We start from the raw sequence: 14,688 nt of genomic DNA on the forward strand, positions 1-14,688 counted from the left end.
AAATTGTGGTTTTTGCACTCATGCCCTCTTGAGTTTTCTTTGCATGGACAAGCCTGTGAATCATGTCTGTTGTTGCATGTTTGCAGCCAGATCTTAATCAACTGATTCTTTGCAGGTTTAAATTCTTCCAGCCTCTTCTTTCTTCTGCAGACATGCATCTGGATGTGTTCATTCACACACTTGCTTCAAGCCTTTGTCTGCAGTCTCTCCCTTGCTTGGACAAGTTTTTGCTCCCAGTTTTACAACTGTCTCTTGTTGCATGTGCTTCTGTCCAGTCATGCTTTACACACTTTGCTTGGAGTCTCCTGCCTATTTCTAGTTGTTCCTGCACCACTGTTATGTGATGCTTGCTGAGTGCAAAAATTTATCAGTAGATAGTAAATAAATAAATCAGTAGTAAATTGTTTTAATAATAAAAGAACAGTTAAGAACAGAATGAGTAATGAATCATCAAAATGCATAAATTACTGTAAATGAAATTTAGCCTGTGCATCACATCTTTGCTTGCATTCAGCAGTGCATTTGTTTTCAGTTGCATTTACTGCCAGTTTCTAGCCTACTTCTGGAAATGCACCTACTACTAGATTTACACCTGCACCAGCAACCTTCTAGGACCCACCTACATGCATTACTCATTTCCTGCTGTGTGCTTGCACTTTTTTATTTTCTGGTGATCACATTCATTGAGCCCAGTATTGAACTATTGAACTGCATTCCAGCATTTGCCATGTGCCTGCGTAAATGTAAAAGCACAGCCACGTACCTGCATTTCATGTGCTAGGTATCTTTGCTGTCAAGAACTTGTTTATAGCTTCTCACAGATGTTTGTTGAACTTGCACTATGAGCAGATGCAATTGAAGCATTTTAGCTCGTAAGCAGTCCCTTGCTAGTGCCCACATTGTAACAACCCCAATTAAAATTCCACTCATCATCCTGTTAGGTTTCCTGTGCTGCTTTCACCAGTTATGTTAACACTCTTAGAATATAAGGAACCCTGCTTGGTCCAAGTTAACCTTCAGAGAAGAACAGTACTTGTTTTATTCATTGGTTATCCTGTATATGTGCAGTTCAAAGAGAAATCTTCCTTTTAACCAAGAAAGTCAGTCTTATTTGAAGGAGCAACATGTGGTAGAGTTATTTTTTGATTAATAATATTTTTAGCACAACTACCTGACAAAATGAAGCTTCTTTGGGAAAATTAATGAATTTGCAGGTTTAGTGGCCATACCAAGCCTGTTAGGAAGTCTTCTCTACAGCTCTCCAGCACAGACCATAGGCTGAGGATTCCCTCTTCATGTGTGAGATGCCTACATCTAGCACTACCAGGGATTCTCCCTGATGTTCAGATCAGATGGCAGGAAAGGACTTAGCGTGGGTACATCTTGATGTAGCAACCATCTCCACAGTTCCTCTTCCAGATTCTCTCTTTTTCAGTAATTAAGTGATCTCACTTCTCATGATGTAGAAGCCTTGACCACAGATGCTTTTTCTCTACTTTGTCCTTCAGTTCCCTTTATTCTTCCAGTGGGTACAAGCAAGAAGTGTGTTACCTGGACTTGCTGTTAACCAGTTACTTGTTTTAGGGATGTTGGATTCAACACTTAGAGGGAGTTCTTGAGGCCAACTTTTGTCAACTAAACATGGTTTTCAGTGTTTTGTAAGGATAACCACCTTCTCTTGGATAATGTATGCTTAGGGGAAGGGAACAAGAAGTTACTTTTCTAATTCATCCTTGTCCTTAAGGGAGTTTGCACTAACAGTGTTTTCAACTTGCCTGGAGGGAACACTATCTGGACCCTACAGTCACTTGAAGCAAATGGGAGGTTTTCTTCAATGCCCCACTCAATCACCTTCCTTGAATCATCAAGAGGGCATCATCTTCCTCTTGCAAGAAGGCCAAATAAAGTTGGCCTCCTCTCAAGGAGCTGAAGCCCTTTGTGATCTTTTTATCGCTTCCTTGGGTCTTGAAGTCATGAGCCAGAAATTAGTTTCAGAAAATTTATCTGTGAAGCTCCTTTCCCCTGGAGAGGTCAGTTATTAGTGCTCTTCACTGGCTTAGCTACCACTCTGCTGGTCTTTTCCAAGATACTCCATGGTTGGGTGTTCACATATATGCCGTCAAGCATCAGATACTTGGATGACTGCCTCATTGATATACTGCCGACTACACCTTTGGAAGTGCTTCCAGCTATATCAAATCTTAGTATTCTAACTATTCGGAGAATGTCCATTTATCTTTCAGCTTTAAGGTCATCTGTTTGAAAGCATAAATTCTGTGATGAACTAGGAGGAACTTTGATTTGGAACTTATTAACCTCAAACCCTTCTGACAAAATGTACATTATCTCTTCAACCCTCCTTGTTGTAGAGTGCATTTCTTTCTCTTTTCTGATATCAGTTGTACAGAAGTTGACAAGTTCTTGTCAACAGAGATGATTCTTAATAAGGGTATATGGTGATGGCAGGGCATCTGTTGTCAGAGAGGGAGATTTCCTTTACCACTTGTGACAAAGGATCTGCCTTCAAGTCCCAAAATGCAGGGTGTGTTTGTGTCACGTATGGTCTCCAGATCATTCCATAAGATTGGGTCAGCAAGCCATTAACATCAAGACTCTGTAGGGGTTTAGAGCTGTCAGTACCTCATGCAGTGCACTGTAGGCATTACTTAAGGTTTTTTGCATCATCCCTTCAGCAACCCCTTTCATTCCTTATACTGTATTTCCATTCATATGGTCTTTCATCTTACTTTGCACCCTCTCTTAACAATTGTTCACAGCGCAACTGAGATTTTCCTCTTTTTGCACTTTTAAAACCTTTCAGCTCTGTTTCCCTTTCAGCGCTGAATAACCTCATAGGTCCCTGCACTTGTCCTTTGGTCAAAATTTTACAGTATACAGTATTCCATTGGCATCACGATTTGTAAAAAATTTAACAAGAAGAGTACAGCCAGTAAGGATGAACCTGTGCCTAGCACCTTTAGCCTTTTAACTGGAAGGAGCATCTCTTGGCTCATCACCAGTAGGAGGTTAGTACTGTCTGTTCACCTCACATTGTGCAGTGTAGGCATTACCCTTTGACCCCATACCTGCACCGACTTTGCAGCCTTTTACTTTACCTTTATTCCTACTTCCTTTCTACTATCTTGCTATCCAAATTGTCTACTACGTCTTAAGTGTGCTAGTGTGCTTTTTTTTTTCCCAAAGTCTCATCGTTAGATCCTTGTATCTCATGTCATTTATTTACTGTCTTAGTGTTCAACCACTCAAAATCCCTCTTTTCAGTCTTTAGTACTGAATGGCTGTAAGTGTCACAGCAGATTGCTTTGTTGCTTAACTTTCATAATTCATTAATTTGTTCCCAGCTCATCACAGATTCAGTGTAATTAATTTTTTTTTTTTTTTTTATAGGGTACTCCTTCAGCTGGCAAGATTAGGTCTGCTACAGTTTGAATTTTTGGATTGGCCCCAGTGAACTAAGCAGCCTAAAGGACTAATGACTTCCTTCACTCAGGAGCCTTTTCATCTGGGAAGAGCTTTAGTATCACCTTGTTTTGATGGCCTCATTAGAACTTTGAGAAGCAGTCTTCACATCCAAAGGTTTTTACAAGGGTGTTTCCTTACTGCAGTAAAACAAATGTGTTTAGGCAACTTATCTCCCACACATCTCAGACAGGTTGAATACAAGTCAGTGACTTATTGCCAATTGTAATCAGTGTTTCATACAATTGCTAAATATTTTTCTCCATTTAGGTCATTAACTTGTTTTGAATTTGTGATTTATACATAAATTGCTGTTTGTTTATGACACCTTATGTATACCCATCGTGTTTTGATGACCTAATCAAATCTTAGAAATGCTTGGCTTACCTTCCATCCAACACTTTCTGAGAGGAAGTGAGTTTTCTGCAAACAAATTTGAGCCTGATGATGCCCCTGCAATCAGTTGTGCCTGCTATAGGATTCTCTTGTACATTATGACAACTTCAGTGCATTAGGTCTCAGCTATGGTTGCCTAAGTTAGCATATAAGACTGATGCTTCTCAGATTCCTCTTATGCCCAGTCAGGAACTAATTTTGATTTTGAAGTTTTATTACCTTTCAGTTAGTGTTTGGTTGAAGCTTCCATTCAGTCCTATCTCTATTTTTTCTTAAACTCAACAAAGTATCTTGTATGCTCCATCTTGGATTAGGATTCCAAGGAACTTTTCTTTTACAGATGAATTTTTAGCATTAATTCCTGTGCTTTGAGTAACTTAGATACTCATAAGCAGTATTGTCCTTCACTGCCTTCTTTATGAAAATTGTTATCCTTTTAATATCTGTACTTTTTAGGAAGTTTTGAGGTTGGGTCAGCTTTTGGGCAAGATCTCACATGCCAGACTACTTTCAGTATTCTATGAGAGGTTGTATAAATCTGTCATCATAATTCTTTTGGCCTGATAGTAAAGGCAGGACATTCCCCTCATTTTCCTAATCTCCTCAGCCATCACAGTCTGGCTCTCTGCTAGCTGTACAGCTTCCGATGTCTCAGCATCAAATGGCCTTTTCACAAGGTTCCATGTACAGCTTTTGACCCCCAGTTCCCCTTGGAGCTTTTGGTTCTTTTATGCCTCTTTTTCCCTGGAACTCCCTGGTCTTTCAGGTCCCTTCAGTTTGTCAGAGTCAGCAACTCAGCTCATTTCTTGCCCAAGTTGCTATTTAGGTTATGTTTAAGAAATGGATTTATAATGAAACAATTGTAAATTTTAAAGAAAATAAATTTCCTCCTTAAAAACCTGTTCTTTTAACGTAAACAGCCTCTTTTAACCCTTAACTCACTATTCCAGAAGACCTAAGGGATTGTATGGACATCAGTCAACCAACCAAAACCTTTTCTTTTACTCTGAAATTGTTTGGGATTTTGCACATTGCACACAATAAGCTGTGTTAGAGTAGAGTAGAGTTTTTGAGGGAGAAATTCATGAAAATGATTTCAACAAGCAGCAGTGCTTAGTACTTTTGCTTTCTAATCTGCATCCTACAAGAAACTACCTACTGAATCTGTACCAATGCAGAAAAAATTACCAAGTTGATATGATTGAAATTTAATAAATCATAACTGAACAGCTGCCAATTTGAAGTGATATATAACATGAAGAACATACTGTTTATATCATAACAGCTAGGTAAACAGCAGACATTTCTCTCAGCCTGTACTTGGCAGCAGTCACAAAACCATTTTTAAAGTCAGCAAAAGATTTAAAACTTTTTATTCTATAGGTCGTCTGGTTTTCAAGTTTTTATTATTATTTAAAAAATTATTACTTTTCTATTTGCCTGACAGAAAAATGTAATATAAACTTAATTCACATGGATAGTGAGAAAAAAAAAAAAATTGGGTCTCCCACCCACATATCAAATATGAGTTCTGATGATGAGGGGAAAATTAAGAAATTGAAGTTGTAATAAGTCTCCCTTCGCCCTTCACCTGTACACCATGTTGTGAAGGTAGAATTCTAAGGTGAGGTTGGTCAAATAATTTTACCACCAGGCATCTAGGTAGAGTGTAAGCATTACTAAAGTGTGTTTGCATTGTTTCTTTGAACTCTAGCTGTCCTCACTCTTAGTCCTTTACTTCATCTCCATTGCCACTTCTTTGCTTCCATCTTGATATCTAATGTAAGTACTTATTAGTGAAGATTTGGAGTGGTTTTCCAGTTTCACCTTTAGATCCTTGAAGTTCATCCGATTTATTTTGTTGATAACTCTTCATCTTGCTTCCAACCATTATTAATTTCTTAGGCAGTAAATAGCTGAAAATGCCGAAGTGCTTGGCTTTACAGCCTAAGTTTCATAAACCAATCAATCAATCTTTGTGATGAATATGAAAGGTTACTGACTTGTCACAGTATATTTCATATATTTAAAGTAACAGACAGCAGCACCCCTATGAATAAGATAGCCATTTATCATATAATAAAAGATAAAGTGAAGAACTACCAATTTTAATCACAGCCGTCTAAAAATATTAAAACATTTCTAAAGGATTTACTAAACACTCTACAAAAATAATTTTTACTCTCAACTGCTTTAACTTAGTCAGTTTTATTACAAGATTACAGAAACTGGTTTGTTACATAATTGCAACTAAAAAAAAAAAAAATACTGGCATATTTAACACATACCTTGGCAAATAAAGAACTTTTTATTAATGACTTCTAAACCAAAACTGAAATTTTATTTTTGAAGAATTACAGTAAAATTTTTAGTAGTTCAAACTAAAAATATTGAATAGAGAAGTTGTAATATTCCCTATTAAATCTATAATTTCAACCCTAGTGAAGAAAGAAATTTCAGGATTTGTAGAAATCAATGTATTTCAATTAAGCTATAGAAGTAATCAACAAAAACTTTATTTACTTGACATTAGGTGTAACAAATGGGATGATTATTATTAATGAAAAAATATAGTCATCTTGATAAGAAACAGCCCATACCATCATCTTTCTTGTCCACAAGTATAAAAATTACCAAAGTAAATAGTTTTCCAGGTTAAACCTGAGTGACTTTTCCAGGCAAATTACTTGCAACAAAATAACTTTTGTTTGTAAGATTAATTATGGTTTATGAAGCCAATACAATATGACACACAATTACCTCATTACTACTGTCTTGAAAACATGTTTTCTATATGAAATAAGAAAAATTCAATTTCAAAGTAAAATTGACTAAGTTACATATTATTACACAATAATACAGTATAAACATGCAGTTTTACTCATGAACAAAGAACCTGATGTTTTGTATATATGTAAAATATGCATATCCTAAATGCATTATCGCAACAAAGACTTTGAAAGATCCCCATCAACAAGATAATGAAAAAATGTTGAGTTGAATGTGTGCATTATTAAGCAATTGATTGCCTTTTAATATATTGCTCTTTTTCCAATTTATAACAAACTTTATATAATTCAAGTTACAAGTAACAATAAATTTCTATAATCTTTCTCTAAACTGAGACTTATACACACTCAAGACATTTATATGTGTTCACAATTTAAACATATATTCTAACAACCTTAAGCCATTGCTGGCACACTAATGTAACTTGAAACATCCAACATACAATACAATCCTCAGGCTCATTGAATAATATAATCCTTAATCTTTGCATTTCAACTTTACTATTATCACAAATGTTAACGACTGAAAAGCCATTGTTCAAACAAATTTTCATAAAATCACTTCTTCAAGTGATATATATATATTATATATATATTTATATACAGTACTATATTTACAAACTGTATTGTGCTTTCCTTGAACAATACGACGTGAACGAAACTTGAGATAATGCGGCTGTGCCACAAATATATGAGGGGGAGTTAGTTGCCATAGTAAAAATACTTCCATTTCTTCACATAGTACTGAGTTGTATTTCTGTCTATACAGTAGTTTCAATGCAGTAGTCTTCCACTAAGGACTTTACCCAATATCATACATCACTATCAACATCAGTTTCACTTCTAGGCTGACCAAAGTTTCTAGTTATGCTTTCTGACATTGATCTAATATTTTGCAGATTCATGCCTTCAATACCATCAAGATCAACATCAGAAAGAGGTTCTGTGTCAAATCCATCTGATGCCATTGCACTAGGTCTGTAATTGTCATATTCTGATTCATAATAGGCATTAATCTGGTCAAATGATATAATAGCATCTGATTCAAAAATTCTAGAAGAAGCACGCGAAGACATACTTGTGTCATCCATATCACCATCATACTGGTGAGGGTCATTGTATATGGAGTTAACATCACTCAAAGCACCTGAAAATAGTAAATTATAAAAAAAGTGAACACAGAAATTCTTGGCTATTTAAAGCTTATTTCCTAGAGCTTAAATTAACTAACCACAGTTTAGTAATACCTTTCTATTATCAAGAATAAAAGTATTGTATACACTTGCAGACACTATGATTATCAGGTAAATATTCTCAATGACAATATCCTTCTGTATATTATTTTGACTGATTAGTTAAAAAAATATATATTGACACCATATTACAATATTAAAGGTTACTGGTCTCATAATGCAAACAATTCCAGGTAGCCATTTTATTTTGCATTTGGGGAGAACATGTGCATACTGAATTCCAAGCCAATGATCATGTTACTAGTGAAGTCCAGAAATGACAAAATTCCAAAATATTCCACCATATTACTCCATACAAAAATCTGTTTAGGCTTCAAAGCTAACGTAAACCATTTATAATTGTGATGCTGCTCCTCTGGAGAATTAATTATTTAAAAAGAGAAATAACTAAAAAGAACTGTAAAATACTGAAAACTTTACAACCTTTCGTGAAAATGACCATGTCTAGACATCCCATGGACTATATTTACCGATTTGTTATCATTACTGATATCAGATTAGAAGTAAATCAGCAGCAACAAGAGCAACCAATGAACATGCACTCTCCAGTTTTTAACAAAGGCAACAATGTATAGAGGATGGAAGATCACCATTAAAAATACCAATTTTCAATCATAAGATTATGACGACAATGGGGAATGGTCAACATAAAACATCAGTGAGAGAATCTGTCATCCTCCACAGCAACTCAGAATTCTGGGAACCATGAAAATTCCTAGGCACACTGCTTATACATTTGTTTCACCTGTATTCAAATTAGCATTATCAGAACTCTCACCTTAGTTACAACTTGAATTTTCAAGTGTAAGTTGTGAAAATCCTTATATTATTTTTCCTTCACTACCACTTCACTGTACAAGTCACAGTGCAACAGCAAAATTCTGCTGTTCTAACACAAATTAAATTACCTTTTCTCCTTTACACTGCTGCTTTAAATAAGGACATAATATAGAAAAAATAAATACTGATAAACTACAGTATTACAGATACTCCTCCATTTACAACACACCTGTTTAATGACTGCTCAAACTTGCAACCAACTTTCCCACTAGTCAGTATTGTGTAGAGAATTGTACAAGTAAACCGCAGGTTCCATAAGCAATCACGAGAATGTCTGTCTGTCTGTTTGCTTATACCTCTCCTCTTTTAAGTTGTGCATGATTATTTTACTCCAAGTTTTAAGAAAGTTATATTAACCACATTTTGTTAAAGGATATTAACTATTTTTCAGTAGACACATTTTATTACATTTACCAAAGGTTTCAACCCATGTCACAGATTACCTGAGCTTAAGTAAGTGACGTGTTTGAATGGTGTAAGAATTCCCTAAATTGTTAAAAGGAGTAAGAATTCCCTAAATTTTCCTATACCATGCCATATCAATCGTATTTCTTTTGCTTTTCTATAGACAATTTTCTTTTTCTTTTTTAAACAGACAAACAGATGTACTGTAGGCTGTAATTGCCTATCAGCCAGTTCTACTACTGATCCTCTGTGTGAGTGTATATTAAGCTGATATTATTCCAACATAGGTTCTTGTTGACAGCAGCCACTAAAATTTCTTCATCTTCCAGTTCCACTACTCCGGAGTTTACCACACTTCCCCCCTAAATCTCCTCTGCCTTTGATGGATAACTCAAGTTGGTGAAAAGGAATTTATGAATGCTGAAATTTGCAGACAAATATAAAAAAAAATGTAGGTTAATTATATTAAATATAAGAAATTGTTTGAAAGTTTGTTATTAGAATAAGATTTTAAATAAGTTTAAATAGTTAACAAAAACACATAACCTAGCCTATTGGCTAGCCTGCATGATTGTGTGTATGTGGATGGCATGTATACATATATGTGTACATTGTGTACTTACACATGCTCGCTCTCTCTCTCTCTCTCTCTCGGTATATTTATTGAAATTTAATAACAGTACAGTATTACCACTAAATAATAATGTACTAATATTTTGCATATAGTGTATATGTCCTTCAGTTTGTGATGTATACATAAATGTATGCATCACAGTAAAGAAATATATATATTGTGTTAGCTTTATATCTGTGGCAGAACTTCTTTTAATGCATCCTTTCATGCTAAGATGATTTCAAGACAAAAGCTTTTCCAAGAGTTTTCTCTATCCCAGCCTTAGAGACTCTGACTCCGGGAAACATCCCATTTTAACCATTTAGGATTCAGCGTAAGAACCTATTTTGCACCATCATAGATCCTTAGGTTCCTAGGTCTTTTCTTTATTAATCCTTAATCCTGGAAACACACCATGCATTGTCTCCAGAGGATTGTCCCCTTTTTTTGGTGGTGAAACTGCATGATGTCAGAGCAACAACTACATCAATTAGTTTTCTTTAGCTAGCCTCACCTAGACTGTCGAGTCTTGGCAGCACAGTGGAGGTGTAACTCTGTGTTCTCTTCCACTGCATGAAAGCCATCTTTATCCAGTAGGAACTGCCATACACTAGCACCTATAGTTGTGGCAGGGGAGATTTCTACTAGTCTTCCCCTTTGGTGTTATGAACAGGGATAGGTTTTAACTACTGACCCCTTCCTGGGTAAGTGAGGAAGCTTATGTATTGGAGTTCACACATGGTAAAATCATACTCTACTTTGTTTTACCTGTAGTATTGTGCTTAGTTGTTATTGCTTTGTTTCTCTTAGGCAGGAACAAATGACGTTCGTTAGAGTAAATTATGTTGGACTCGTTGCAGAGCCATTACTCCTCACTGGAGAAAGCTATCCTGAGCTGATCTAGAACTTTTGAGAGAGAGAGAGAGAGAGAGAGAGAGAGAGAGAGAGAGAGAGAGAGAGAGAGAGAGAGAGAGAGAGAGAGAGAGAGAGAGAGATGCCACAGCAACTCAGGTAGGTAGGTGGTAACTCTTTAGGGATCGTGTTTAGTTGTGGTTTTAGCTCCCATCAACTCTGCAGGCCTGAGGCACAGAGGCCAAACTTGCCATTCTGCATTGCACAATCTCAACCAATGGCTATATTCAGGGTCCACATTCCTCCACCTTGCAATAGTGGCATGTTCCTCCACCTTGCAATAGTGGACCTCACCTGGTGAAGATCCTCTCCAACAAGAACTTGTCTTGAGATTGTATGCATCAGGTAAGAAGAGATAAGAATATTTCTAATATCTAATAATTTGGTTACATGCAATCTCTTGCCCTCCTCTAGCACACAATGTTGGAGTCAGCTAATGATGGAGGGTAAGTTTCACCTCAAAAATAATGATTAGTATGATCAAATAAATTTTTTACCTACTTACCCTCCATCATTGAGATCTGTCCCTCCTCCCTTCTTAAGAGATTAAGAGACGACTGATCAACCATAACATTTGCTGTCTTACCCCCACCCCCTAAAAGAATTGGGGAATAATTATTGGGAGCGTTTCACTCATTAATGATTTCAATTTTAACACTTGTCGAACCTGTGCCAAGTAGCCACAGATAATGCTAATGATGGAGAGTAAGTACCTAAAAAATTTATTTTATAATAAAAATTATATTTTACTGTATTAAGCACAATACTATTCTGCATTAAATTTGTGAATAAAAATACTGAGTAAGAGAGCATGAGAGGCACAGTAAGTGTGTACTAAATGTGTAAATACTATACATACAGTACACTGCATGTACTGCTAACCAGAAGGCCAGGCATACACAGCAAGTTTACATACATAAAACCACAATCATTTATGTAAATTACATAGTAATTTATGTAAATTACTTAGTAAACTTACTAAATTCTTACTTTTAACAAATTTCTTTTAACCTACAATTTCTTTTTTGGCTTCTATTTTGTTGGAAAATTTAAACACTCAAATTATTTGTCAAGTCTAGCTATTCACTGGAAGGGACTGAGGAGGGGGGAGGGGGGACTTCTCACTTATTTGCAGATTAGCTCACCAACCGAGTTGTAAGAATGGGGCTTGGTCATCAAGTCACGAGTGTTGGTAATGTTATAAATTGGTGTAATATTACTGAATAAAAGTACTTACAATGAAACTGACAAATAAAAAACCATGCATTTGAAGTTTTCTCTGATATGTAACATCAGTTATATAAATGTAAAAATAAACACTCATGCTAAAATAGTTAAAAAACTGCAAAGTAAACAGAAGTAAAAAGAAAATGAGAAACTAAAATTGACCTTGATTTCATCTGATGATGAAGGCCAGCATCCTCAACAACTGTTATCTTAAAATAACCTCAATTTTGAAACTATATCCTCCCCGAAAATGCCAAATTTGTATTTCTCCTAGGTATACAAACTGGAGCCATTCATATATGGAGTAACTTTTGAGGCATGTACTGGGAATGGCTGTGTACTGACCAACTAGGAGGATACCCAGGGGGGAGACAGGAGAGAGAAGATGCCCAGTCTCACCAACTGATACTACCCATTGTACTTTCGACCACAAGGTCGGTGTAAAAAAAAAAAGGAGACAAAGCAGGATAGATGAGGTAGGTTACCTCACATATGAGAGTCCAGGTTGTATACCTAAGAAAAATGCAAACTACTTTAAAAATCTGGCATTTGTTCCTATGGGGATATAAACACTATGCTTTTCATATATGGAGACTCACTTCTTAAGTGGCAGTGGTGCCTGAGGGCAAGGGCAAACACCCACCCTTGATGAGAATGTGTCAGCAATAAGCAGGAGAGCTATGAACATGCCACCACTGGCACAGCTCTGTGGGGTAGGGTGGCACTGTACGACCCCGCTTATCTAGTAAACAAATCTCAAGAGAACTTAGGCCCTTCCCTGAAGAGGATGACCCACCAGTTGGCAGCCTTCCTTTAAACTTACACAATCAATGAGTTTGAGGAAAGACTTTGCTTGTCTCCTCTTCCCATGATGCAGAAGAGATGGAGGATTTGCATTCTTTACTAGCAGAGTAGGTGCTGGTAGTGCTTTTACCTGTACTCACTTGGATCAAATGTGTACTATGCTCTTGGGGTTGGAAGAGTGGGGGAGGGGTGTGGAAACACTCATTACACTCACGAAATCAAGATTTTAGAAAAAGCAATCTAATGAGGCATGGGATACCTTTAGGGACCCAGTAATCACATTACTAGCTGACATACCACCACAGGTCTGAGGGAGGTGTCTGAAGACTTGTGGATGATATTTCTTGGGTAAAATGAGGCAAGATTAATCTGGAGCTGCCGTGCTGCCACCCTCATTACCTGTTGGACAGAGAATGGAATGGAATATAAAATTTAGGCCAAAGGCCAAGCACTGGGACCTATGTGGTCATTAAGTGATGAAAGGGAAACTGAGAGTAAAAAGGTCAGTGCACAACACCCCACTGCTGTATAGAGGTTGGACAGAAAAGTTCTTCAGAAAGGGAAGAGATCCTAATCTTGGGTGGGTAGAAGGGTCCCCAGCTGATTCAGGGGACCCATAAGCCTTGGGAAATAATTTCTTGTAGCCAGATGGATTACTGTACTTCAAGTGATTTCCTTCATGCAATGCCCAGTGGTCTTAAAAAGGTGCTTAAACTCTGGCCTTAAAGTTTTTCCTTTTTAAGTAATATCTCAGGGCACATTAAGGCAGAACAGCATGTCATCCAGGTCTCCAAAAATGAATCTTAGTGGAAGGGAATCGAGAAACATTCCCATCTTGGATTTGGAATGGAGGAATTTTGCATTTCATCCACATACTCCAGAACAAAGGAGTGCAAGCCCCACCCTTCCGAGTGCCAAATGAGATATAACAATCCGTGTAGGTCCCAATCTGGAGGTTTAACCTCCTGAGGGCACAATTGTTTGAAACTCATAAACATGGAGATTCCCATAGAAGCAGACATGTCCACAGCTCATAGGTGGAAGGCTTACAAGAGAGCTGCCAGGTAACCCCTATTAACACTTAAAAGGCCTTGTCTAGAAGAAACACTAGAAAGTTCGCTACCCATTGAAGAGAGGTGCTACAACACCAGTCGCAGAAGACTGCCTACTTTCCTTGGTATACATTCACTGAGGAAAGGTGGAAGGAACTGGACATTTCCTTCCCTGTTCTGCAAGAAAAGCTCTTCTCTTGGAGGAGTTGCTGGATAACCTCTCTCTTGAATACTTTCTGCAAATATACTTCGCCTTCAGTTTGATTGTGTGTATCAATGCCCAGTCATGCATGTTAACGGCTACTTAGTTCAGCAAGGTATAGATCGTTCATTTGTGCTCTTTGACATAAGCTACCATAGTGGTGTTCTCGCTTATGACTATCACCAGATGGGCTCCCCAGCCTTTGTGAGGGATCCAAGAAGAGGGGTGAGCTTAGAGAGACCCCCCCCTGAAGGTTCTCATCTGAGAGCCACCACACTAGGTCTATATACTTCCCAACTGAGGGGAACCAGGTGTTTTTAGGGATTGTATGGGAAGAACCAATAATGTTTCAATTGCCACTTCAGGGATTGTAGGTGGCTTCTCCCATTTAGTAGAAGTTTTTCAAGGGATGCAAGACGACCCAGGATTGCTTGCCATAGTCTACCCAGTTGATCCTTGTCCTCCTTGAGGTTGTCTAACCAGGGAGTTGCTGAGAAAACCTTCACTATGGTGTCCAGTATTGTCACCAAATACTAGATCTGCTGCTTGGGAATCAGGTCGGACTTCTGCTAATTCAACAGTACACCCAGACTCTGGCAGAGGGACAGGAGCCATTGCTTGTCCTACAGTAGTTTCCCTTTAGAATAAGCAAGGATAAGCCAGCTGTCCAGGTAACGTAACAGGAGGATTCCTTCCAAGTGAGCCCAAGCTGAGA

At 37.4% G+C, this 14,688-nt stretch overlaps 1 protein-coding gene and 1 long non-coding RNA gene across 2 annotated transcripts in view; one reads left to right on the forward strand and one right to left on the reverse strand.

The window, feature by feature from the left end:
• Nucleotides 1-4,774, forward strand: part of LOC136829343 (uncharacterized) — a 50,403-nt gene extending 45,629 nt beyond the window's left edge. Inside the window, exon 3 of the long non-coding RNA XR_010850356.1 lies at nt 3,409-4,774. This is a non-coding gene — a long non-coding RNA (uncharacterized lncRNA). The remainder of the gene's footprint in view (nt 1-3,408) is intronic.
• A 1,101-nt stretch (nt 4,775-5,875) lies between these two features.
• Nucleotides 5,876-14,688, reverse strand: part of LOC136829342 (Ca(2+)/calmodulin-responsive adenylate cyclase-like) — a 272,221-nt gene continuing 263,408 nt past the window's right edge. The window contains 1 exon segment of the mRNA XM_067087752.1: nt 5,876-7,812. Coding sequence (XP_066943853.1) covers nt 7,478-7,812 — 335 coding nt within the window. The 3' untranslated portion in view covers nt 5,876-7,477.

Source organism: Macrobrachium rosenbergii, chromosome 44 (genome assembly GCF_040412425.1).
Source record: "Macrobrachium rosenbergii isolate ZJJX-2024 chromosome 44, ASM4041242v1, whole genome shotgun sequence".
NCBI lineage: Eukaryota > Metazoa > Arthropoda > Malacostraca > Decapoda > Palaemonidae > Macrobrachium > Macrobrachium rosenbergii.